The 26,882-nt window shown below is 40.0% G+C and overlaps 2 protein-coding genes across 2 annotated transcripts in view; one reads left to right on the top strand and one right to left on the bottom strand.

Moving 5' to 3' along the window:
• The first annotated feature begins 8 nt into the window (after positions 1-8).
• On the top strand, positions 9-3,339 carry RWDD2A (RWD domain containing 2A). Its single transcript, XM_010565743.1, has 3 exons — positions 9-81; positions 342-542; positions 2,331-3,339. Exons 2-3 carry the CDS (start codon positions 345-347, stop codon positions 3,006-3,008), a joined length of 876 nt encoding a protein of 291 aa, XP_010564045.1. The 5' UTR covers positions 9-81; positions 342-344; the 3' UTR covers positions 3,009-3,339.
• Positions 3,340-6,278: 2,939 nt separating this feature from the next.
• The window catches only part of ME1 (malic enzyme 1, NADP(+)-dependent, cytosolic), a 180,651-nt gene continuing 160,047 nt past the window's right edge, over positions 6,279-26,882 (bottom strand). The window contains exons 10-14 of the mRNA XM_010565742.1: positions 20,124-20,229; positions 17,900-18,042; positions 15,179-15,352; positions 8,869-8,967; positions 6,279-6,636 (exon numbers count right to left, since the gene is read on the bottom strand). Of these exons, the coding sequence (XP_010564044.1) occupies positions 6,478-6,636; positions 8,869-8,967; positions 15,179-15,352; positions 17,900-18,042; positions 20,124-20,229 (681 nt within the window). The 3' untranslated portion in view covers positions 6,279-6,477. The remainder of the gene's footprint in view (positions 6,637-8,868; positions 8,968-15,178; positions 15,353-17,899; positions 18,043-20,123; positions 20,230-26,882) is intronic.

Genomic DNA, 26,882 nt, shown 5'->3' with positions numbered 1-26,882 from the left:
CCGTATCGCCTCGCCTCGCCTCGCCTCCCCTCCGGGTGGCGGCTCTCCTCCGCCGCGGCGGTGGGAAGCCCTGCGGCCCAGGTGAGGCGAACGGCGCGCATGCGCGGTGCGGCGCTGGCGGCGGCTGGCTGGGCGTCCTGCCGCGTCCCTTTCCCTTCTCCAGTTCGGCTGTGAGGGACTAACTTCTAAGCGGTTTGTTACCCGGTCGTATTTAATCAGCTTCTGGCCTTAAATAATGGTGGGGTTTCTCGGCGGAGGCTGGCTCGTTCGGTTGCACGGCGCGGTGGTGAACCTTGCTGTCTGTTAAACGCCGGGGTTTGACTCCAGGCCTCTTGTTCCAGGCAATGGCCGTCACAGTAAAAGAATGCCTGGAGCTCCAGCTGCTGGAGGTGGAAATGCTCCTTTCAATGTTTCCCAAAGAAGGTGAAATAAATCTGGATGAGGATGCTCTGTCCAGCGTGCAGCGCTACTTGAGAAACGATGATGGAGCTCTACCCCCACAGCTCGAATATTCGATCGCTGTTGATGTAGGGGAGGCAAGGGTGAGAACTTCCACGTAGATGCGTTCGTGTGTTGTTTTCTTTACTCCTTGTGCACACTTAAAAACACTGCCCTGAAAAAAGGGAAAAACCTGACCTAATTTCTGTTTGCTGTTTCAAAAGTCAAGAGTAACAAAAAAGTCTTGATTTTTATTATTCGAGTCTTAACTTTCTATGGGCAAGAAAGGCTAATAGAATCACAGATAGGAATAGACAACCAACATCAGCAGCACACACAGCATTCACAAGAGCTTAGCTAGGGTTGTGCTTATATGAGGGTTGTTAGTTTACTGGTTTAGAGAGTTTACTGGTTGTGTGTTACAAAGGCAACGCTCCCCGCATGGAAATACATATGTTGGACTTTTTACATTATTCTAGCAAAACCACCCTATTACTTCTCTCCTCCCCTCCTTGCCACATGTACTAACATTCATTGATCTGTATTTGAAATACACTAATGTAAAAATAGCCCCAAAGGGCAGAATACTATTAAGAAGAGTCACACAAACACTAAACCAAAACCAGCCTATGAACTCCAAGTCAAAACCCGAAACTTAGAGTATAAGGAGTTCCAAGAGTTTATCCAATCAAAGAAGAGGTTATGTATGACATCTAAGTAATGTAAATGCTTGTATAGACAGCATAGCCATTAGTGTAGGTCTGAGTATACAATAATGCAATGATTAGAAATTGAAAACCGACAAACTCAACCTAGAAGTATATGCATTTTCCTAGGAATAAGGATAATTAGGATAATTAAACATTAGAACAATTTACTGGGTAATGATGTGGCTTCATGATTATTTGGAAACTTATGTACAGGCTTAGGTATATGTCTAAAATGCACCCCTTTGCCAGCCTTCAGAGAGAGTTTTATGAACTGCGTAGGGAGGGCTTCTGCAGGAAGAATTTTTTTTCCATGGCAGAGTGTCAAGGAGCTTGGAAAGATAATTAGTCATTTCATGATTCACTTCTCTCTGCAGCACTAATAATTTGATTGTATACTGTAGTGAAAGTCCCCGAGTGGAATGCAAGAGCCTCAAGCACCAAGGACACATGAACCCTCTCCTGCTCTTGGACCAGAGGCAATGTTCTGTTTCCAAAGAATATGAGGTGCTCCATTTTAAGACACTGTAGGAATGATTGAGAGAAATTCAACAGCCCATGGTTTGTAGGAGATCAGGCAAGATAATCCAGAGGTTTCCCCCGTTTAAAATGCATGTAGATCTTTTTATCCCCTATAATCCTGAGAATGCTTCCTCTGTTAGGGTGAATACTTGCTTAAAATAATCATAATGACTCTATATACAATATGTACAATCGTAAACAAGTTTTGTTTAACTCTTGGCTTTCTTTTCCTGGGGTAGATCCAGCAACTGGGCTGAATTCATTGATGAGATGTCCATTTGGTAAGGGACAAGATTCTCAAAAGCCACTGGCCCCTTGACTCTGACAGACTCGTAGTTCATCGCTGTAGCAACACTGAGCACGTACTGAGAATGTGCAATAGAAATATCCCTAGAGGGTAACTGTACCTTCTTTCAAGCCACAGCATTATTTCTGTAAACAGCAGAAGATAGCATTAGATATGTTGGGAAAGTCCCAGCATGGTGCAACAAAAGGAAAGGAGCGGACAAAAGGAAAGCAGAAGTAATTCCAGGCTTCAGGATGTTGCAATCTTAATTGCTTCTCCTCATAATCTGCCTTTGACAGGGAAGAAGAGTCTAGCATGTCTTTCAGTAGCTGCAGAATTCATTTTCTTTGTGTGTGTGTGTGTGTTCTCTTTTTAAGGTAAAAGTGGAATTGCAGGTACTGCTGCCTCATATGTATCCTCACGTAGCTCCTCAGCTTTTTGCAAGATCAAATGCACTGCACAGACAGCAACAGTTGCAGCTCAACACTGGTCTCGCTTCTCACATCAGCTCTTTGGATTCAGGTGAACTGTGTATATGTGGAGCTGTGCAATGGGTGAAAGACCACAGCCTGCCTTACCTGGAAAACAGTAAGATCTCATCTGAAAGTGCTTCAAAAGAAGTTGTAGTTAAAGAAACGTTGCACCGCATGTGGATCTACAGCCATCACATATATAGGCAGGAACTGAGGAAAAAGATTTTTGATTGTGCAAGGAAGTTAAATCTGACTGGCTTCTGCCTAACAGGGAAACCTGGTGTCATCTGTGTGGAGGGACTCCAAGAAAACTGTGAAGAGTTCTGGCGTGTTATTAGGTATCCCAACTGGAAGCATATTTCGTGCAAGCATGTGGAGAATATAGAAACAGAGGGAAGCGTTGATAATCTTCGTCTCTTTCGTGCTTTTGAAGACCTACAGTTTCAGGCACATGGTGATTATGGCCTGAGGAATGACTATCACATGGATCTTGGCCAGTTCCTAGAATTCCTGAAACAACATCAAAGTGGACACATTTTTCAGATTTTATTTGGTGTCGAAGGCAAACTTTCAGACAAATAAGAGAAACTGTGTAAGGACTTCTAATTTGGGACAGCAAGAGATGATGCTAACATTGAAATATTGTGCCTTATAGCTACTGTGAAAAGGGAAGCTGTTTAACATACAAAAAGAATGGTTCAAGTACTTAATCTTAGCTTCTGTTCTGAATTTTTTTTGAGAGGTGTTTACTTATTTTCTGAGACCCTAAAATTGGCATTTGTCACTATGAGCCACACCTCAAAAATGCTTGCAAGGTGATAAACATCCCCCACTGTAATATCCTGAATTACATGCTTCTGTCTCCTCATCTATTATACTGTGCTGTCTGTTACTAAGCTGCGGTGCAAACCTGTAGTTGTGGGATACCAAAGTGTCTGCAGTCACAGATTAATGTGGTTTCCGACACAAGAGCACATCCAGCTCAAGGAAATCTCACTGCTACGTTCATGATGGTGCCTGCAATGTCTTTTACCGCTTCACAAAGCATCTGCTCTCACTTCATTCAACTACTCCATGAAACACATAGGCTTGGGTCCAACCACAGGACCAAGTTTTGCTTTTAAATAAAGGGCGGGGGGGGGGGGGGGGGGAAGAAGAAAGAAGCCCACATCACCCCATCCCTTGTATGCTTTGGATAGTACCTATACCATTATATTGCCAATACCACCATTTCTGCAATCCTCTTCCTATCATCTCATTATGGTCTGGTTATGTTAATAGTAATTTTTCAGCTGCTCAACTCATGGCATTTTATATTTACATTGTTATGCCAAGCACCTTGGAAGTGAAAATGTGTAAGATGAGACAAAGTTTAGCATTTCCTCTGTTTTTCCCCTATGTTACATAAGGAAATACACTTAAAATACAGAAAAATGAAAAAACTATATTAAATAAAAATACGTATAACTTTACAAATCTTTTCTATGTCAAATTACTGAACTGAAAGACAATTTCCAGCAGCTTGTAACAGGAAATGGTATTAATGGCTCATCAGGCAGCGCTTTCCTATGGGGTAGTGTGCTGAGTGTGTATTTAGATAGTGAATTGCAAGTCAGTCTTTCAATTTATAGTGGATTGTCATATTTAAATATCAATATAATATGTAGATAAAGAATGCTACTGTACTGAAAAGTCCCCAGTAGCTGTGCCTTGAAGGACCACCAGCTTACCGCCTTCCACTTTGTCACTGAGCACCGTAATAAGAAAATTGGTACGGAGCAATAAAAGCAGACTTACTGTTGAGCTGTTGAGGTTTGGCTGTTCGAATCTAAAAACCAGGCCGTTTTGACAGCAGCTATTTAAAGACTGTGTTTAAGTACACTGTGCAGGTGACTACAAAAATAACAGATACTATTTTATTTCAAATAAAACACATGGAAGTGTTTCAATACTTTTCTCATAATAGTAATATATTGAAATACAGAGGATGGCAGTAGTTCTGGTTGCTCAGAATGATGATTAACGTACATTCCTTCACTGTGGTAAGTATATTGTTTGTATGATCATAACTTCAGCCAAAGCAGAGTAAGGCAAACGATGTTTACAGGTTCCCATTATGCAACAAGGGAGAAAGTGCCTCTCTTTGTGAATTCAGGATCTGCAGTCTGCAGCTGTGGTGGAGGTGAAGGGCTGGACAAATAAAGTTAATTTGGGGGTTTGTAGAGATAATCTCTATAGCATGATAGTAGTAAAAATGTTCAAGTACACTTTGTTTCCAGAACTGTCCAGAAAGTATATTACGTTTTTCTTGGAGTGGTAATTCTGTAACAACTAATAATTCTTTGGGGTTTTTTTTAGAACATTGATAATATGAGTGTAGATTCCACATGATCATGACTCAAAAAGAATAAAACAATTTGCATTCAGTCCTGTTGGGAAGTTGCCAAATGATAAACTTTTTCCTTTAAAGTAGCAAAACAAACTGGTATAGAAATAGGCCTTATCCCTGAGACTTCAACCAGAAGGAAATGGGAAAGGCAATGCTGGCATAGGTCAGAAAGTCTGTGCAGGAGGATGGTCAAACAATTTGGAGTTAGAGCTGTCTAAAGCTTTATTCTGAGCACAAGCTTTGTTCATTTATTCTAAAGGAGGAAAGCACTGATAGTACAATCCAATTGTGTATCCTCCTAAGGAAAACCACAGACTCATGACACTTACTTCTGGAAATACTAGTCATGAATCCAGAATAATGCAGGTCACAAGTAGTGTCCCTGGATGCTTTCAGTGAGGTTTGTACTGGGAATCACTTTTTTGTAGAACAATGAGGGTCACTGCCAGGTATCACTTTTGATAACTGGCTGACAGGTAAGAAAGGGTAAAAAAAAAAAAAAGGCATGTATCTTCAGTTGAAATTAGCGCGCAGCTGAACATATTCAGCATGCTGAATTATCAATGAAGTTGTAAAAACTATTTTAAAGACCATACTGAAGACATTGAGTTACCCATATCATTCCAATAGTAATAAGCGAGAGAAATCATCAGTAAATATGAAAGAATTAATAAAATGGGTTTGCTGCCCCCATAATGATGGATTCTCTTCCCCATCATAATTATTTATTTAGTAGACCTCAGCTGGGTGATTTGGGAGTTTGTTACAAAGAATAATACTTTGTCACATATGACGTGTTTAAAAATACATTGGCTTCAAATACTACAGGAATTCATTGGGTTTGATACATAAAAAACCCTACCATTAGCCAGATAACTGCTGTTTGTAAGAAAATACTTAGCGAAAAAGAAGCCTATTCAGAACATTTTGATACTCCCTTTTTGTCAAGACCACGGAGTCCAAACACTTCCATGAACTTCAGGCCAAACAATCGCAGCGTACCAGAACAGCAGTCATCTTGGTGGGGGAATGAAGTCTTTGATCATCTACAGGAATTTAGCTTAGCTAAGTAATGTTAAAATATTCTAATTAGATGTGAACAAAAGATTCTTCAGGTTCAGTTCTTAGAGAATTTTCATTACTCCACACAGGAGTGATCAATAAGGCTTTTCTTTGGAGGAAAATATTCTAACCTTACTGTTGTTTAAGGTTTTGTTTGGTTTTTTTTTAAATAATAGCTTGACAATTAATGCAAGTTACACTGTGACCTGTAATGGATTAAACAGTCATCATATGTATTTAATTTTCCATGGTACCATTTTTCTGCTTAAGTTCTTATTGACATTTGTGACAGAACTCTAAACTCAAGATACAACCACTTACTTCAATAACAAAAAGATCTGTCATACTATAGTGTAGGATATCTCAATTAAAATAACAATCAAAATAACCAAACACAAATATATTTCTCAGATTAATTTTTATTTTCTGATGTATAATTAATATGATTTCTTGATCTGAGTTTCTAACCAAATATTACAATTTAGAAAAAGTTTTCTGCATCTTAAAAAATTAGTTATTCTTAGGTTTTCTAGGCAGAAACGTTCTGAATATTTTAATGCTTTTTAACTGCAGCTAGTTTGTTCATTCTTCATTAAATATTTACAGTTTCACTTTCATGGCTTCTTCAGGCCAGGTATAGGAGTCAGCCACAAAGCTGCTATAATCAGTACTGTAAACCTGAGAGCGGATGAAGGCTTCTAGGTCCTTGGGCTGAGGATAGGTGGAGGCAGTGTTATTCCTGTAGGCTTCTTCTGCGATCTAGAAAGATGCATTAAAATCCTAATTAGTGCTGATAAACTATTTGAGTACATTTAACAGGATTTAAAAGTAGGAATTAGTTCAAAATCAAGATAAGACTTCATCTTCCCTGGTGCTGACAGTCACCTATATTCACACTGGATGTGGGCTAGTATACAGCAAATAAGACTAGGAACAGGATGATGTTTGCATTTAAGTGAGTCTGCCTCATGCTACCTTTGAACAGGATTACATGTCTTTGCTGTTACAAATACAGTGCTCCTCCTTGTCCAGTAATAGCTTAGCTTTTATTGTGCACGGTGGATAAAATATTCCACAAACCCCAAGCACTGAGATACAATTTCTGCTTTCCCATCATTGGGTTACCCTGGTTTCCCATCTTCTCCAAAGCACTGTAAGAAAAGTGTGATTTGTTCAAAGCTTCCATGTTCCCTGCATATTAGAGAAGTGTATTATTTGCCATGGTTTGATAAAATATTTCTTAAAGGTAAACTCATGAGAAAACATTAGTCCTACACAGTGCACAGGTTTAATTCTGGAGATGGCTGGGGGCAATACAAATATTTGCTTGCTTATTCCTCAGGCAGACCATACCTAAGTGAATCAGTTATGCATCACAAGTATAGCTGAGACAAAAGGGAAGTTTAGAAGGGGTTGGAGCCCACTCAACACATCAAAGTAGCCTCTCACGTCTGAAGAACACCTACTTGAGAAATGTGTATCTTTAGACTGGACGTTCATCCACGAAACAGAAGAAGTTTGACAAACTGGTTTTATGCAGCAGCACTCTTTGGAAAGATCTGCTTCAAACTATTTGGCAAACAGACAAACGCTTCTACTCTGAATAAAAGGAAGACGGTCTCCCTCCTGCTCTCCTTAGCTGTCTCTTTAAGACATATATGTTTTAGCTTGGTGGGAAGCTGAGACCCCAAGTTACCATATTTAGACTTCCCTTCTAGGATTAATCTGAAGCCCAACCTGATTTGACTGAGAAGAACTTCGGGTGCTCACATAAGAGTTCATCTTCAAGTCTGTGCACATAATTAACACGGTTGAATAAGGTCTGAGTTTGCACCCCAAGTTTGGTATTCCAAAAAATTTTGAGAGTATTCCTCCCTTGGAAAAGGCGGAGGCCATCACTAAACCTCTTGGGCTATATGAGCCAGAATAGGTATTTGCAGGAATGAAGTTTCAACAGAGATCAGGCAGAAAGAATTGTTTCGTAACATTTTCCTTTTTTGTATTTTATATAACACGCAAAAGTAGAGAAGGAATGTCTATCACCATGTTTCTGCCAAACACACAGGCAGTTTGATTTCACCTGAGGAATCTAGGTAACATTTTGACATCTACAGAACAGTTATTGCTTGCCTAAGAAGACATGAACTGTAGGAAGGATTATTTTTTTAAAAATACACAGAGTGAATGGAGCTGGAGGAACTGTTTTATGCATCATGGCTCCTTGTGATCCTTTCAAAAGAATATGCAATAAGTGGAATTATTCACAGTAAGGTGACCAAGAGAGAAAACAATAATTGGAGCAAAAAATTTCACAGAAGACCAACAAAATAAGCTCCTAAAATGCTGACCCTCCCGCCCCCCATAAAATATAGAATGAGGGAAGAACTGGGATAAATACATTATTTGAAAGCTTCGTCTTCTTCTCTCCAGGGCAGCCAAATTTCTTGGAAAACTGCAGGTTTAGGTCAGTTACTGAAAATCCATCTGCATCAGCTTTGTATTTGCCAGTAAAAGCCAACCAACCGCACAACCCCTGACCCAAACCTGAGCCATAAACAAAAAGCAGCCCCTGTAGGTAGTTATTTTGATAGGCCAGTAAGAGTAAGGATGAGAACAAAAGGGAATAGTGCCCAGACATAGGGTGACATTTACTTTCTTGACAGGCAACTGATAATCATGAAGGGCCAAAAGCCTTCAGCTGTGCAGCTCGCATGACCGTGAGCCTGGGGACCTGCTCCTAACTGCTGGGCAGCACAGTTTGGGCTCTGCGGACATAAACACTTGCTATAGTTCCATATCTTTCCTTCTCGTATTTGGGTTACGTTTACATTTATGAATTTAAATTTAATTTTGAAACTGCTACTTGTCCAAGATTCATTGACATAAACCAACTTCAGCTTGTGTGAAGGTGTGTTAGTTGATCAAATCAAATACTCAATTATGTAGAGAGCGTGGGAAGAAAAGAAGCCACAAAAGACTGAAACGACTTACCCTCACAGCAATTTTCAGTGACACCTGCTGAATAGTGACTAATGGAGGGTACAGACGACCTTCCTGTAAATTCTCCTCTGAAACTTGCTGAGCTATTACCTAGAAATAAAGCAGACATGTTTAACTGCAAATGCAGATGCAGCTGTAGCTTTATTAGACGGTGATCTAGTCTTAAGCAAAGAAATGGTTCCGCTTCAGCAAATCATGCAGATACTGCTTAATCCACCTAGGCAGCACTTTTTACAACCAGCCTTATCATTAGGAGTGGCTACACAAGAGCTAGAAATTTAGGGAGTTATCCCTTTTTCTCACTCAGACAGTAAGATTTATTCAAGTCTTGAATAAGTCCATGACACACATAAACTAGCAAATAGTTCACTGAGAGATGTAATTTCGAGCCATTAATTGTAGTTGAGTCAAAGACTTCTAAAATGAAAGAAACACCTATTATTCTGACATTGTCAAGTCATCCTGTGCAGAGAACAGACCTGAAAACCTTAAGTGTAAAATGCTTTGAATAAAATTACTGATGGCTGAGCCAGTTTGTTGTGTGTCCAGCTCATACACCTAGCCTGTATGAGATCATAAAAGTAAGTATGGTCAACCACAGAACAAAGTAAAATAAAAGTAAGATAGCTACCTTCACTAACATTCCCTACGACAATTCTCAAACCAAATTATTAAAAAACATTAAGATAGATTTGGATCAGCAGAATTCAAATTTCAATTTTCTCTGTCTTGCTTTGGGACAGAAAGGAAAGGACTCTGGGGAGGGGATGTCACTTGCTCTTTGAACATCTGGGAACATGTAACAGTCACAAGGAAAGGCGGTTCTTCGGTTCTACTTGCTTGAGTGCAAGCTCATCGTTCTTAGATCTGTTACGGTTTATAAGCAGTTTTCATTGATATTTAGTACATTAGGCTTGCTCCTGGAGTGTATCCTTCCGTTTAGTTTCATCCAAAAGGAAACCAGTCCCCCTCTCCCGCCAAGGCCATGCCACACCGTGGACCAAGGTGCAGTATGTAGGGACACCAGGGAGATGCGCTCCAGAAGATCATTCTGATGCAAAATAGGAGAGGAATGCAGAGGCACCCTTAGTGTTCCCAGCAGGAGAAATGATAAATTTTTGTGCAGTTACAGCTTAGATAACAAAAGATTAGAACCAAATCACTGACTGATCCAGGAGTGTGGGGATACTACTGCGTGATGTGACCTGTAGGGGTACTCTGTGGATGGAAGAAAAACTCTGGTCTGGATAGCGTCTGGTGGAGCCATGTATGACTCATCAAGAGGTTCTGAAAACACCAGGAAAGTCCGGGAAATGTGAAATGAAGCAGATAACATGGCCCAAAGAGAAAGCAAGCAGCACACTTTTGAGGGAACATAATAGGAAGATACTTGAAACAGAGCACAAACTGCTTCCTACAGTTCCTGTTGCATGCAGGAAATACAACCTTTTGTACATTGCTTGCAAACAACTAGGACTGCGTCGGAAGAGATGCCTGGCTATCATCAATTCATCCTTTCTGGCAGAAGTAGGTAAATAGTTTGAATTAAAGAGCAAACACCATAGTAACTCCAGGTTCAAAGAGAAACAGTGTTCTCCTCTGCAATCTACCCAGCATGCTGGTAGGTCTAGTAAGTTTTTCCATTCTGAGTGGAAATGCTAACAAAAACAACAAGAGATTATACTCATATTGAGTATAATGAGTAAAGGAAAATTTTTTGTTTACATTTTAATCTGATATTAAGAAATACAGCAGAGATAAAAACCCACTAGGGGGAGCTAAGCCAACGTAAAATCTAGTTTTTGCTTTCTATAATAGCAACTGGGTTCCTTAAAAGTGATACACAGCCCTTTGATATAACAAGATGTGCATCTAAATGTGTAAAGAGGAGCTTACAACATGAGATTTCTGCTGTTAACAGTTTAATGGGGCTCTGCTGAAAAGATGAAATCTGAAGAAATCAATAGCAAGTTGCTGTTAGTGTAATGCATCACTGAAAAAAAAAAAGGTTGAGGAGTACCCTGGTTTGTGATGGGGTTGATAGAAAGCAAGCCACAAAACATTTGGGCCGTGCTCAAAATGGGAGAGATAGCAAGCTTAACTGTATAGATGCCATGCTATTCCTTCTGACATACTCCTGTAACTGCACTAAAAACCATGCAAAACCACAGAAACTACCATTTTCAAAGAGAATCACACCTTCATGTGGTCTCCGAAAAATGCTCGAGAACATCAGTTCAGTGGCAGGGGAAAAAATAATGAATCAACATTTGGAATTATTAAGAAAATAAGAGGCGACACAGAAAATGTAATTATACCAATGCATAAATTCACAATGTAATGCTGCTTTGAGCAGTGTATATTTTTGCTCCACCTACTTCAAACAAGAATGGGATAGAATCATGAGGGGTATAAAGAATAATAAGGATGATCAAAAGGTTATTTTTTGTACAAGGAGACAAAAAATAATAGAATAGACTTGGGAGGAGGAAAGAGAAGACTGAAAGAAAATACAAAAGACAACTGAAGGTGAATATTTCTCATGGCACTATAGGGAACCCAAATCATCAGACAGCAGGAAATTGTAAGAAGAGTTTTCTTTTCCACAGAACTCAATTAAATTGTGACACTAATTGCCAAAAGATGTTCAAATGTATGAACATGTTTAAAAAGCCACTAGGCTCATTTATAAAAGAGAAATCCATACGGGGAAAGAACTCCCAGCGCAGGAAGGCTGTAGAGTATGGGCTGCCAGAAGCTGAGAAGCCATTTCAGCAGAAGGATCACTCTGTGTTTTCCCCTTATTTATCCTCTTTTCCTCAGCTTCTGCTACTGATTACTTTCACAGGAAGATACTGAGCTGTTTGGATTTTGGGTCCAACCCAGTATGGGTATTTTCATGTTGTAAATATTAATTAATTCAAGTTTTTAACAGAGAAATTAGCTAAGCCTTATTGCAGAACCTAAATGAAAGGCAGCCAAGACAGGACAAGTGGCATAAAGTGGGGGCATCTTGGCTTTTGGAGGCCATATTCTCTAAAATGAAAGGATTTAACAGCATTATTTCTGGACTAGCTTAACTGTAGGTCACACATGCCAAGAATATTTCATTAGTTCATAATTTTCTGTCCCTTTTGTTGTGTTTGGTAGAACTTAGAAGAATAGGTAATGTCCCTTGTCATCACAGAGCAATTGCCTGCAATTAAGAGGTATTACAGCTTACAGTACCTTAGATTTATCATCCAAAGTCAAAGTTACATTCTATTTTACTTGGCAGGAAGAAAAGAACACCGAAAGTTGAATTTGTTGTAGTTACAATAAGGTATTTGTGACTTTTAACGGATTTAATTGGAGAAGTGGCAAAGCAAGAAGACAGGAGGTGCAGGCATGCAGCCTGGTCTGCTTTATTTTTATACTTTCTTTTTTCAGGTAAGCTACTGCTACAGTCTGAGAAGGTCCCTCTGTCTAAAATGCATGGGTTTGGTGCTTTAAATTTTGCAACATCTTGAGTGTTTCCATTTCAAATGGAGAATACTAACCACTATTCTAAAACCCACACGAAACTATTCTGATTTTATCCTTCCATTAAAAAAGCCAAGAAAACAAAACAAAAGGCACTTTTGCCTTTGCTTTGCACTGTAATTTCAGCTAAGGGCCTGTGTAGCCCTCCCGGCCTTCCCTGACACCTCTTCTGGCAAAGGCTCCTCCGAAATCCATCCATTGTCGCCTTGCTCAGTAACCAGCTGCAGCTCACCCAAGCCACAGTCACACACTGCCTCTCACGCAAGCTTGGAGACCAGATGTGACTGCTCTTAGCTCCAGCTGTAAGGCGAGTAGCTATCCATTGATCTTGCCACCAATAGAGACTTTCTGTGCAAGAAAAAAAAAATATACATTTTTACATGTCAAACTTTTCTAGGGATTTTACTAGAGGATGGCAATTATGTAGCAAAAGCTTTACCAAAAAAGAAGAATCAGGAGAGAACCTCTACCTCAAGAGAGAATTTTAAAGATTCCTCGCAATTTCTGATGCCATTTTACTTCCCTGACTGTTACGTTTCTTTGTTAAGTTTCTTTGTTCAGAACAGATTTTTTTCTTAGTAGACTGCCACTTGAAACATCGTTCAATCCACATACATGTCACCTTTCATCCATCAGCACTCTATATATAGGAACCATTTCACCCAAACCAAAATGAAGCAACTTCTAGAATTAAATAAGACAACTGTTTAACACAGCAGTTTAGACCAGCAAGCAAGGATCACCATATCCAACTGAAATTACAGGGAAGGATTTAAAGGGAGGATATAATTATACAAAGACTTATGAGATGGATCATTGCCCTCCTAAGATGGTTAAAGCCAGTGGAGACAGTCTGGGCTTTTTACTAATTTTAAAGATGGAAATTGTGAATATCTTTCTTACAGAGGGCAAGCTGCTGGCAAAGTTTTTAAAAGATGCCATAGTACACACCTTAGAAAAACCCTTCAGAAATCCAGCAAGGGCAGTGTGCAAGTGCTCACCCTTTAAGAAAGCTTCCTGTCATGTACTGCCGGTCATAGGATCACATTGCCTATCAGCTGCCTCCAAGTGATAGTAAAGGGCCATTTTCTTCCCTTTAATCCATGAAGAGGACACAAGGAGCAAGAATCCTGGAATGCAATATCCCTTAGGGAAGCTGCAAGAGTTGAGTCAGGCATTCTCACTTCTGCTAATTGGGGTAATTTTTTTTTTTTTTTAATTGTTCTATAATAGTTGCTAATTGCATTGCTTTGAGGCTTCCTCTGTGTGCTACCTATACTACCCATGTATTTCCAAGCATGCTTACACAGATTCTTTGAAGATCAGGATGCTGCACTTTAACGAAGTTCTGTGGATTGTAATTTATATGAACTGGACTGGGTAGAAATTGCCACTGAAGTGCATCTAGGTTAATTAGAATTAACTTGGTAAACTGAGGCTAGCCTTATTTCCATACCCTTTAAAAAAAACCAAAAGCATCAGGCTTTTAATGGCCAGACCATCATGCACTGCTTAGGGCTCTCTAATCACTCTCTGTACTGAGCCTGGGCTCTCTCTGAGCAGGATGAGCTTGGAAGCACATTCCTGGGAGCAGAGTAGCCAGGAGCTTGAGCATCACTGGATATCACATCACTCAACAGAAGGAAGCTGAGTCCTGTGAGGCTCATCACGTTGCTCTTCGTGCCAGCCAAGAGCAGAACCAACAGCGGCAGGAGGGGAGGCAGGAACTCCAGGATAGGGCAAGGAAGGGGGTGACATGGAAAGGGTCAGAGGAAGGAGGGGTAAGGGTGCTATGACGCTATAGTGGATGAGGAGCAAAGATGCTGGACACAGAAAAGCACAGAAAGTTACAATTTTCTTAAGTGAGAAACAGCTACAGAAAGATTGACTTACTGTTTTGTAAAAAAAAAAAAAATTACAAAAAAAAATTGTGTTACGCATTTGATTTCAACCGCTGCTGGCAATTTATTTTGTTTGAATAAGGGATTCTTAAGTAATAAAGGCCAGATTCTTCTCCCATACTTCCGGAAGATACAATCCTATGCATTTATAATGTCCTACTGTAAGACAGTGGATGTCAGATTTTGAACCATCACTGGAAGTAGGTGGTGAATGACTCCTAGAACCAGAAGTGTTTGCTCTCTGTTCATCTCTTGCCCACTGAGTGGAGATAAAGAAGGAGAGATCACATATTGGATAACGTCAGAACAAAGATAAAAAAAATTGTCCGAAGAAAGAAAAGAACCAATGCAGAAAAGGATAAGAAAGAAAATGGGCCGAATACCATGGCACTTTCACCGACTGTTCATAAGAGAGGTCCACAAAAAATGGTGCCAACAGCTCTACACAAAAATAGCAAAAAAAGCTAGAAAGCTAAAAGAAATCCAAATAATTTTTGCAAGTAAAATACCCACAAAAGTCACCCCAAAGCTACCAACATCAAAATATAGTTCCTTTCAATCTAAAAATCAAACCTATGTGCACATGTATGCAAACTGTATATATGTGCATTCACCTGTGATAACAGAGTACTGAAGTCTATTTTTTCCTCGCCAACAGGTGAAGTTTATGTCAGATGACCTTTGGATCAAGTATTAACTTTTTAAAAATAACTTGTTCAAATAGAATTTATAAAAAACAACATACCTTGCAAGTAAAGACCTTACACAGAAAGCACTATTTTTCCAATTTAAAAGATAATGTTTAACTATTTCTGTTTAATTGTTCATTATTACCAAGTTACTAAATTAAGGAATTTAAATAATTTTTAATAGAATACCTCTGCAGTTGTGAGGAACACGTCCTCGCCAATATGTTTCAGTCCACATGAAATAACGCCAAGGGCAACTCCCGGGAACACATAGGAATTGTTACCCTGTCCAGGATAGAGCGTTTGTCCGCTTGGAAGAGTGACAGGATCAAAAGGACTTCCACTGGCAAAAATGCCACGTCCCTAAATTGTAACAAGCCAAAGAAAGCATGTTAGGTGTGAGGATGCTGTTGAAGTATTTCACACATCCTGTTAAATATCTATCACTGTGGAAGCTGGGTTACATCTATTTAATATCTTTTCTGAGAGCTACTTAACTGAGTACGCCTCAAGAGCATCAGATGCTGATCCTAGAGATCACTGGCAATTCTCTTTGACTGTCTGATGTCAGAGAGTAACATCTGCCTTATTCAGGTAAGAGCTATCAGCACAATTTAGAGCAGGAGAAAGTGAAAGCCAGCACTCATTATTCACTTTGTGCATCCACGCCAGAAGAAGAAGGGCACATGGGAAGAAGGCATACACCTGGAGCTATAAAACTCGAAGTGGACAATACTGTCATGGTAACAACGGGTGATGCTGCTGAATTTTTTCCCAACAGCAGGTCATCCACAAAAGTGACACTAAGGCCACTAAATGTTGCATTTTTGGATGTGGCAATTTCTGAGCTGTGAGGACAGGCAAAGCTGTCTGTTCCTCCCAATATACCCTTCTCAGGCCCCTGCGCCCATGCCACAGCTCAACAGAATGACAAAGGTGCAAGCTCTGTCCCAGGAACAACCTATAGCACAAGTTGGTGATGGGACCTCCTCTTCTGCGACCCTGGGGCTCCCCTCTTTGTAATATACTGAGCAGGGTGAGGACACCAACTCAGGTGCCAGTATGTGATCATCCAACACTGATAAACCACTAGGATGTTTCCCAGCAGATTTTTGAGTAGTGCTAATTAGCACTGTTGCCACCAGAGCCCAGGCACCATGCATAGACTGGTCCCAGCAGGCAGTATGGAAGAGCCAGCCCGTTTGGGGGAATTAGAGGATTTAGATGTACCTATACAAGTCGCTCCATATCACTTGTCCTGAGGACAAGAGAACTGGCTCTAACTCATTTTATGTTGTAGTTCACATGGGACCTCTAAATGTCTTCGCAGGACCCAAAGGCAGGCGTAGCTCCGCGCTGGCACACAGCACACGTCGGGCAGCTGCAGGGAGGAACAGAAGCCTGTGGGGTGGCCCAGACGTGGTGACAGGGCTCATGATGCTAACGGCTTAAAATTAGCTACGAGGAACGTTCAGTAGGGTGCATGTTGAGAGTTGTGATACGACTGGAGTACCACGAGATGGGCTGTAAGGGAGCTGCACAGCTGACGGAGTCTCGCTCTTCCCCTGGGATGGGAACAGCCTGCCGGGAGCAGATGCCAGCACCATGGAGTGCCATTCGAGGATGGCAGAAGAGGCACTTCTGGGGCGACCCACCTGCAGCGCTGCTACCAGGTTCTCCCCAGATCATTCCCGGTACACAGGGAGAGAGAAGTAATTTCTACAGCAGGCAGTGCAGTTTTGAACTAACGAGGGGACTGGCATTGCACAGGCTCTACGTCCGCAGCCCAAAGGCCCCTGGCTCTTGGCTTGCTGGGGAGGGAGCACCCTCAAGCTTAAGCACTAAATTTAGGTGGGGAAGAAGAGCCAGCCTTTATTTATGCTAGCACTGCTGAAGTGATAAATGTCACTGTTAAATACTTCAGAGGCGCTTTGTATCAGAAATATCTATGCCTATTTTAGAGAACTGGAAATGTGCATTTAAAAATATGCCACTGTTGCTATTCAGCTCTTCAGAAGAATATTCTGTTTAGTTTGGTGTCATGCAGTATTATCATGGCTGGCTTATTATACATTTTGGTGACAGATCAAATATTTCAGTGCGCCTTTTGCTCTGCCTACCAGATGTCATTACCCACTATAACCAACCCTTCATGTCAGCCACTTCCCTGGCTCTTGCATTGCGCTGTAATTGTGTACCGTGCAGTGTGGAATGGGCATGCTAAATTTGTCTTTTAAACACTGTGAAACTGTCATTCAAACTGCCCTGTACTTGACAAGAAATCCAAACACAATCCACTATGAAACACATACAGGACAGTACCCCTGCATTCCAAATTCTAGACTGAATTACAGGATAACGTGTTTATTAGCACTTTTATAATACAATAATAAATAAGCAAGCACAGTTCTCTAAATTTTCACCTTTGTTTCCATAATAGAAATCTCTGTAAAAGGAGTCAATTACCCCAGCTCTTAAGAAAGTATTATTTTAAAGAGTCTATTTCCTGTCTTGAAGTATTTTCTTACCCTAATGAGTATTTATAAAATCTCAGATGAAAAGCGTGCCACTGCGTGTTTATATTACACAAAGTGGTACAGTTCAAAAACAGGCATAAGGCTTTAATGATTGATGGTTACTGATGCTTTGGTTATAATAAAGTCTATGACTCTTGCCTGACACCAATAAAAAGCTATTAAATGTTTTTATGAGGATGCAAGCATGTTGTGACTTCAGTGAAATTGTCTTGATAAAATCTGAAAAACCTGTTACTTAATTAAACTATTTTTACCTACACACACAGGCATGATTAGTACTTGCTACTCCACCCTCTGTCTTCCTCCCATTTTAAATTTAATTTCAGATTTACTTTTCACTGCATATACTGGAGATATGTTAATCTTTGGTTACCTCTGTATATTTGTAGCACTGTTCAGCAGTGCATTCTGCTTTGCTGGTAGGATTGCTGAGAGCAAAAATAATAGGATGTTTGTTTAAAGCAGCCATATCCTGAAGAATTTGTTGAGTAAAAGCACCACCAATTGCAGCAACTCCTAAAGAAGAAAAACATAACAAGCAGACAAATGCAATCAGTTCAAGGTAAGACATGCACGCCACTTTTAAAGAACAGAGCTCCTCTTACTGCATACCTCCTCCTTTAAAATGGAGTTCAACCTTTTTCCTAATATGTGGTTAACATAAAGTTTTGTATAGAAGATTTTGCAACAGTGACACTTCAGTATTATCCCTAACATAAGGCAGAACCTACTCACCCCGTACAGTTCAGTGAAATGCCTTGATTTGTTTTAAATTGAGCTTTCCCAAGAGGTCTACAGAAAGCCCAAGCACCCTACGACAGGCTCTTCAGGTGCTGTTTAGGTGCTTACTGTGGGCCCAACGATGTCTAAGACCCACCTGGTTTTGCCTATGGCCAAATCTCCTTTATTCTGATCCCTTGGTAACAAAAGAGTCGACTCTTCAATTGATACAAATCGGTGACTTCTCTCAAAGCTTAAACATCTCTTGCTCAAACATTTCTGTCACATACTACTATTTTTTGCAAATCTGAGCTCTCTGTACTTCACCTTCTATGAATGAACAAGGATGCTTAGATGCAAAAGCTCTGCTAGACCAGCTGGGCCTCTGTATGTTTGATGAACAGTTAAGGACTCATAATTTTGACCTGCTTGTCTAAGCCTGTTATACACCTTAGTTTCTGGTTAAGTCTGCATTTGCCAAATGTTTAATGTCTTCTAAAACTACTTCTGGACAGCCAATAATAAGAATGACAACTATCTTCAGATATAAAGTTAAACCAAAATGCTCTGAACAATCTCACCGGCTATTTCTTTTTTTGGTTTTCATTTTAAAATTGCAATTTCTCATATTTGGTCAAGATAAACTAAGGTTTTTCCTTGAGCCATCACAGGCGATGAAATGTATATGAGGATTTGCTGAGACAGAGTTAAGTAAAACACTGGGAGAAGGAGTATCAACATATTTCCCCATGACTGCTGCTGCTGCCCAGGGGAAGGTACTGAATGACTAGTCCTCCAAACTAAAAAACCACTGTTGGAAGAGCCTTTGTTATGCAGTATGGATAGCAGAAAGTGACCTTGAGGGAAAGTGCCGCATAGATTTATATATAAAAATGACACACAGTAAACATCCATATTTCATGACAGCAAATATTCCCTAAGCATCCACAAATCTTTACCTAGATAAATATCACAGATCATTCAATCTATTCTGCTGTTCCACTAGCTTTTTCAGCTTTGTGTTCTATGAAATAAATTCTCTAGACTACTTTGACTCTGTCTTGCACTCATATCTTTATGGAGCATAGAAAAAGACAAACTTTATTTACCTCCTTCGTGATCATTGTCAAAAGCAGATTTTACTGAACAAGGACCATGTGGTCTAGGCGTAGTTGAAAAGGTAGCTCTTAAAATGTAGGATAACTTTCACTGTGGCATTTCAGATTTTCCATCATCTGATGAATGATTTTACTAGCCAGATAGATGGATTTTCAAGTCTTACACATTAAAAAAAATGATTTAAGAGCACTTCCAGTTCATTCCTGAAACTGTCACTGAAATATAACCACCAAACTGCAGAGAGCTGAGCAATCCTTTACTGACACCCCAAATCCTGGTGCTTTTATAAAAGAAAAAGTCTTTGTAAAATCTGTGTTTTGGTCTGCACAAAGGATTGGTGGCTAAGGACCTAAATACGAGGGAAAAGAAGATTCAGCTACAGCGTGCTTATATTTGTGCAGCTTTACATGTGCTTAGCTCAGTTTTCTCAGTCTAAGTTTGAGGTTATTTGTATTACACCATCCACATTAAATCAGAAGTAATTTAGGAGGGTGATAAGGTTCCCCGTCAGATGTTTAAACCAACTTGGATTATTCCCCCTGTGAAACGGATGGCTTGGAGTGAAAGCAGTGTTACATGCTTGGATAGTTACTAATTGTTTAGTTGCTTAATAGAGTCCATTATGCACCTAGTGTTTTCTAAAAACACACAAAGGTAAACTCTGTTCAGAGGAACTTGATCTTGTCTTCAGACAAAGCCACATCCCCATTTTTTTCCAACAAAGAATAAGGTCATTGCTTTAAAGTAAAAGAAATTACCTATTAGCACGGACGGTTTTATATCTTTAACAATATCTTCCAGATTTTTCATTTCACCATGTTCATGGGCAAAACGTTGTTTCTCAGATGTTAGCGAGGCACGCCCCTGAGCAAGGAAAAAAAGAAGATATTTATTATAAGTTTAATGGAACCTATTACCCTGGGATAATCAGTTTACAATGTAACTGGTTTAATATGTCCTATTTTCACTTCTACTTTTGCATCACCAAATAGCATATTAGGCAAAGTTACACTGTGTACAGCTAATACGTTTAGGATAATTTAGGACTAATCTATTTCTCTAAGCAGTAGGTAAATTAAATTAAGTATCTTTAAATTCATAATAGCTGTAGAACACCACTGTATGAATAATTATATGAAAGCATCATCAATTTCTTCTTTGAAGCATTCTTACAACTGTTTTACCTTTTAACATTTGGTCAAATGCTTAAAGTTACTCATGATAAAGCATAAATATATTTATATAGCAAACAGTACAGATGCGCCAGGCGGGGGGGGGGGGGGATTTTTAACCAAGCAAACCAAAAATAGCTTCTCCCGGCTTTTTCAGCTTTGCTCTTGTCTAAAAGTATAGAAGCTATTTGGGGGTAGTATATAGACTATAGGGGAGCCTATATTTTGCTCCATATTTTTCATATTTAAGTCATTCATTCTTAAGGATGGAATAAAAATAATTCTAAACAGATGTCTGGTGCACTGTTTTTGCATTAATAAAATTGACTCAGCTGTGAAACAACTTTCACCGTGATCTATACTGGCAATTTCCACCCATCGATGCCCAACAAGGTTTCCAAATGGAATATGATAGATGCAGGAAAAGGGGCTATAGAGTATCATTGACATTGACTGGGCCGCAAACAGGATTTGAGCTCAGTGTAAGTAACGTGGAGCGTGGGGCAAGAAGGGGTCAGAATTTGTGAAAATTATATTAGTTGTCTAAATATGTGGACCTCTGTCTGTACAAAGGCATCTGAAAACTTCAGCAGAAGAGTTTAAAATGTATATGCCTCCACCCCTCATTTTGTTCTCATGCCTGCAGAAAACATCACTGCAAAGGCACTTTTCAAACACAAACCTAGAGGACGGTGCCAACCCCTTAAACATTTTAAGATTTCAGACAGCAAGAAGCAGATTATACAGATATATAGGGAAGTACATGAGGAAAATGGAATGCTAAATGTAATTTTGACCTAATAGCCAGAACAGATACATACCATCTCCCCAGCTACATCTTTTCCAACTGATAAGATGAAAGTTTCCTTAATCTTAGCAAGTTAATTAAGACTATACTGAAGTACTGGAACAGAATTCATTCCACAATTCCACCAAAGTCTATGAATTTGACAATTTTGGCATGATTTAGGACTGCATACACTATCGGATTCAAGCCAGATTTAGTTTTTTAATGGCATTTTTGCTTAATTTTAGTAAACCCAAGAAATCCGATGCTACATTTCAGACCACGATTCTGCAATGTGGCAACGTGTGGCTGGGCCAATCCCATCACCGAAGCTCCTCTGCTGGTCCTCAGACAGCCACCGCAGGAGCTGGTAGACAGGAGGGAAGGCCGTTTTTCATTTCCAGCTGCAAGAAAAGCATTTCCATCCTGAGGGTACCACACGAAGCCGCAGGAAGGCTGTTATGTGGTCGGGGCCTACTGAGCTGGTCTGCCTCACAGGATGCCAGCTTCTCTTGACTCACCCGTGATTACAAGGAATTTCCAGAGATTTCTCCCCTTCTACAGATTTTCTTGTGCCACCAAAATACAGAGTTTTTAAATTAAGAGGGTTATGTCTGCATGTGCTTATACGGGTCTTAAGTGTTCTCCTAGAGTGATTAGCACAGAAACACTGTGATATGGGTGCCTGGTTTCCTTTGCAGGTAAAATGTGAAGTTCTTAGTCTCAAAAGAATGCTGCAATATTAACAATTTTTGGCATATTCACACTCGAATCCCTCCACCAATACACTTCTTGAAGTCTGTCATTTCCCAGCAACCCAGCAGATGTCCCCACAGTCTACACACACGTTTTATATGCATCTCATTTCAAAGTAGGAATTTTCCTTAACATTTTCAGGGGAAAAATATGAACTTTTCTTTTTAGTCACCAAAGAAAAAAAATCGCATTTATGACTTCCAGCCCAAAAGCTTGTTGCTAGGAATAACTAGGAATATTATAATAAAAGCTACTTTTCATTTGAATCAGCTGGTTGGCTGAAATGCAAATGCTCCAAGGAGCTCAACTTCGAGGCAGGTTTTCTGCGGAGCCAGGAGTGGGTGCTGTGGGCAACCATCTGATCCCACGCTGCTTCTTCATTTGGTTTCTTCATAACTTATCAGGCTGCTACTAAGGAAGCCATTTTTTGATCTAGTTTTAAAATCCATCCTCTAGGAGACTGCCCTGAGCTACCAAGAAAAAAAAAAATCACCTCTAAGAGCTATGACCAGCTTATTCTTCAGGCTGTGGCAGGCTGGTAGCTCTGAGCACCTCCAGGATCTGCAGATGTGTGCAGAACTCTCGGGAAAGGTGACCTCTGATTTTTTCCATAGTGCGTAACAGCTAAGAGGCCAGGCTAACATCTTAGTGGAGAAAAATATTGATATTCTTTCATTTTTGTTTTTAATCAAAACAAATAACCATAATGCTGCATGAAACAGAGTTACTTCTTTATGTGGTTTTACACTCGATTGGCTTTCGAGGAGGTACTTCAAGGTTTTAAAATTAAGACAACAGCAGAGCTGTTAAAACACTTACTGATGCAACATCAAGGATTCAAAACCCCATTTCCTACTGACATATATGATCATCTCTCATTTAATTAGCTACAAAGGAGTACTCAAACAATAAGCTGGATGTGATCCACTGCAACCCTTTCCAGGCCACTGGCTAGTGAGACCAGTGAGCCACATGGGTCAGCTTAGGTCAGATTCACTTCTGCCCTATCTTAATTTCTATCTGCTCTTAACCTCACACAGGACATTCTACCATTCTAAAACAAACAACAAAAAAACCCAAAACAAAAAAAACAACCACCAAAACAAACCCAAACCCCAAACAATTTTAAATTTATCTCTTTATTCAGCTTTGGTCTGAATTAGCTTCATCCCATTAGTCAGAATGAATCATGTCTCCAAGTAAATATTTTTCTAGTATATTAACTAAGACTGAAATATTAAATTCTGTGGCTTAGCAAAAATAACAACAGCTATGTACATAGAGATTTTTGCTTGGAAAATGCTTATAAAAGAAATTCTATGGTTAGGGGTTTTTTTAAATATGTATTTTTAAATAGATTGTCAGAAATGTATTTTAATTGTTAATGAAGTGATCCTACAGGAGCTACATAACACCTCCCTAAAAACTGTGTCCAAGATTTCAAGACGAGCCAGTTGATCTGGTTACAAAACTCCAATAGTTTAAAGGACAGTGCTCTAGATAGTGGGTTTTGTCCTCAGATTGGCAAACTCTTAAGTTCTGCTCTCCGCAAAGTAGAGAGGCGGCAGCAAAAGCACAGCTAGCTTTCCTCCATGCCCTGCCAACAGGGCAAGCAGCAACTTGCAGGAAGGAAGAAACAATTCAGTTTTGTGCATGCTTAACCTCAAACTAAGGGGTTGCCAGTCCGTTTAGTACAAGCTTCCAGACATCCGCCTCTGAATGCCTATAGCCGGAATAAGAAATCACAGAGTTTTTGTCAGTCAGCAGAGAGAAGAGGATGGAGCCAAAATGCAGAAGCCTCAATTCTGGATTTGTGTGGGTTTCTGTCTTGTCTCCCTCCTGACACTGGAGAGATGCAAAGTGGATGGACCTGTCAGTGCAGAGCTGCTCCGACTAAAAGATCTTCCAGAAGCACAGAGCCTGTCTTCTGACATTTCCATTTCCACCCCTGGCTTAGCTAGCTTTTGTACTCTGGCTATCTGCTGCTAGGAAATGAGCTGTAGAGGATCAACACAAGGCAGCATAAATCAGAAACTGCTCTGGTCTGCTTGCATCTCCATAATCCTAAGATACTAACACGGCACACAGCTCCCTAGTATTTCCCTTCTTCTTCTAATAGGAAAAGGAATAATTTAATATACTCCATACTAAGAAAGAATTTGAATGAGCTGTGGGGTTCTGTGTATGAAGCTCTGAGTCTTTTAAGTAGAAACACCATCTTCAGTCACATTCGTATTTGTCTTCTAAGTCCACTATCTTGTTCTTTTAGCGTTATTAAAATTCATTCATTCAATGAAAAGGGCTCAGAAAAATCAGCAATCTAAAGATGTGCCCCTTTCAGTACACCAAGCCTCAGTAAGTCTCACTGTTTCACTGAAGGACTTCAATGCTTGCCATGCAGGGGAGGAATTTTTCCAGGGGTTTCTACCAAAGGATATTATTGCACCACTGTTCAAACAGCAGTATGAAGACTCACCTAAGCCAGACAGTAGCTGTCTTAAGTTGTAATATGTTTTCTATGATGCCTAACAAGCATCTTTCCTGCATCAAGTGATACTCCCTAAATCCAAAAAGGAAGTCTTACACACTGAAATCCAGATGAACTAACAGACTCGATGTGATACGTGTGCACCTATTCAGAGGGAAAGGTACAACTCACAAACTCTTTCAACAGAAGGAGGAACATAAAAGTAGAAAAAGAGGCTACATATCCTTCTTGCTTTAACTTCCCAAATGTATTCAGCATCTCAAGAAAGAAATAAAAAAAAGCACCAACATTTCATTATATAACTTTTTGCAATGCTATGTATTCTTACATTATTTCCTTATCTTTTATAGAATAAGTAATTTGCTAGGGGCATTATAATAAGTTTGCTTGAACAAAAAAAAAAAAAACCAAAACCAAACAGCCAAACAAACTGCATACTAAAGTACCATGAAGACAACCATAGCATCTTTAATGCATACTCAGGCTGCCTGAATAAACCATACAATACACCTTCACTAAAATGCTGAAGGTGGAGAATATTAAAAACACTCAAAAAGATTAATGAACATTAAGTCCAAAAACTCAGTGAAAATATCAGAAATTACTTTGGAGGGAAAAAGCATTGCCTCTATCACAGTATCATTTTGTACCAAGAAACCTATGGGCTATTTTGGATTTGAACAAAAGAGAACAAAGCAACCTGAAAACAGATATGTTGCTATATTAGAAGTCACTGTGGTATCTTGGATGGAAAGTAATACGAGCTAAATTCTTTATTAGCAAATAAGTTACAATGTGGACTGTGTTAAGTCAGCAGATGAAGTACAGAGATAAAGAAACAATAGCAGCATTCTCTGATGGTGACATTATGTATGAAAGATCTTGGCAATCCTAAAATGTCTATACTCCCTAATGGATGAGAATCATTGGTATTATATATTATTATTACAAATAGTAAAACACACTCGCTTGGATACCAGCACCTTTTAATTCAAGGAGCAAAAGGCAGAAACAGGACTCAGTAGTTAATAGTTTTATGAAAAACTGCTTGTGTTTCGGATTTGATCTGAAAGTAGTTCTTAGTTTTAGGGAGGGTTCTTAAGTTTTTAGTTTTAGTGGCTGATCAACAGCAGAAGCAACAAAGGAGGTACTGGGATCAGGCTTCAAGCAAATGTACATCACAGTTTCCACAGAAAGTTACTCATATCGTCATATTATAGAACCAAATAGAGGCTCAGATAACAAACAAAAATGACCCATCAATAAAACCCTGAGAAAATTCATAGAAAACAGCTGTAAAAACAGGAGACCAGACTGCACAGCAGACATCCACGTGGGCTACTACAAAACGGGAGGCAAATCTTACAAATACCACCAATGTGAAGTCTAATGCCATGGCCCGTTTGAGCTGGTCCTGCCAGGGCTGCCCCATGAGCCAGGGCTGAAGAGCAGAGCAGCTTTATGTTGGCGAGGCGGGAGAGGCAGGGCTGGAGGCTCTCCAAGATTTGCTCTTTCCATCAGCTGGGAGACAGCCGAGAATAAGCCAGAGCACCCTGAGGACTGGCTGCACTGTCCCACATTAGAGGCGGCGCTGGCACTCGTCCCGTCACACAACCAGGGAGGCACAAATCTATTTATATAAATGCTTGCCTCCATTCGACTGTGTCAACTGCGGCTTATTTAAACAAGAGCACAGAGATCAGTACGCAGACAAATTAATAAATTCATCTGAGGTTCTTAGATACTGAAGACATGAGAACCACAAAAGACATGAGAACTGGAGACCAAAGAGCAAAGCAGTCCATTAGCAAGTAGAGCATTTCCAACTGCAAATGTTTTGGTTTTACTTGCATTTCTCCTGTGAGTTCCCTATTGCAGAGTTAAGAGCAAAACAAACAAAAAAGCAGTTGTTAACAGCATCAAGGAAGAAGGGGGGAAAAAAGGATGTGGTTTAGAGTCATGGGAGAAGGCAGTGAAACATCTCCCTGTTGGGAGATGATTTCTACATGGCTTCTTATCTCTTTCATCACAAGTAAATCCATGGTCTAAAGGTGGTTGATGAACCAACTGGAGGGCTCTAGGCAGGGACTGTAGACAGCGCTCGGAGCTGAGGGAACTCTCTGGGGAGTCCTCCAGAAGCACGAAAGGGAAGGGACCGTGCCAGGCTGCCCTCCCTCCCCAGAACCCCAGGAGAGCATTGGTTACGAGGAGTCACAAAATGTAGAAGCAGAGGTGGAGGTATGGGTACGGACTCACTGGTCAGGGGTTACTGAAGCCCAAGGGCTTGCAGGTGACAGGCACTCCTCTGCTACCT

Source organism: Haliaeetus leucocephalus, unplaced genomic scaffold (assembly GCF_000737465.1).
Source record: "Haliaeetus leucocephalus isolate CR32 unplaced genomic scaffold, Haliaeetus_leucocephalus-4.0 Scaffold195, whole genome shotgun sequence".
Taxonomy (NCBI): domain Eukaryota; kingdom Metazoa; phylum Chordata; class Aves; order Accipitriformes; family Accipitridae; genus Haliaeetus; species Haliaeetus leucocephalus.
This window is presented reverse-complemented; position numbering and strand designations above follow the sequence as displayed.

Coding starts and splice junctions, on each gene's coding strand:
- RWDD2A (XM_010565743.1), top strand. CDS start 345: ATGGCCGTCACAGTAAAAGAATGCCTGGAGCTCCAGCTGCTGGAGGTG. Junction 543..2,330: donor TTGATGTAGGGGAGGCAAGG/GTGAGAACTTCC, acceptor TCTCTTTTTAAG/GTAAAAGTGGAATTGCAGGT.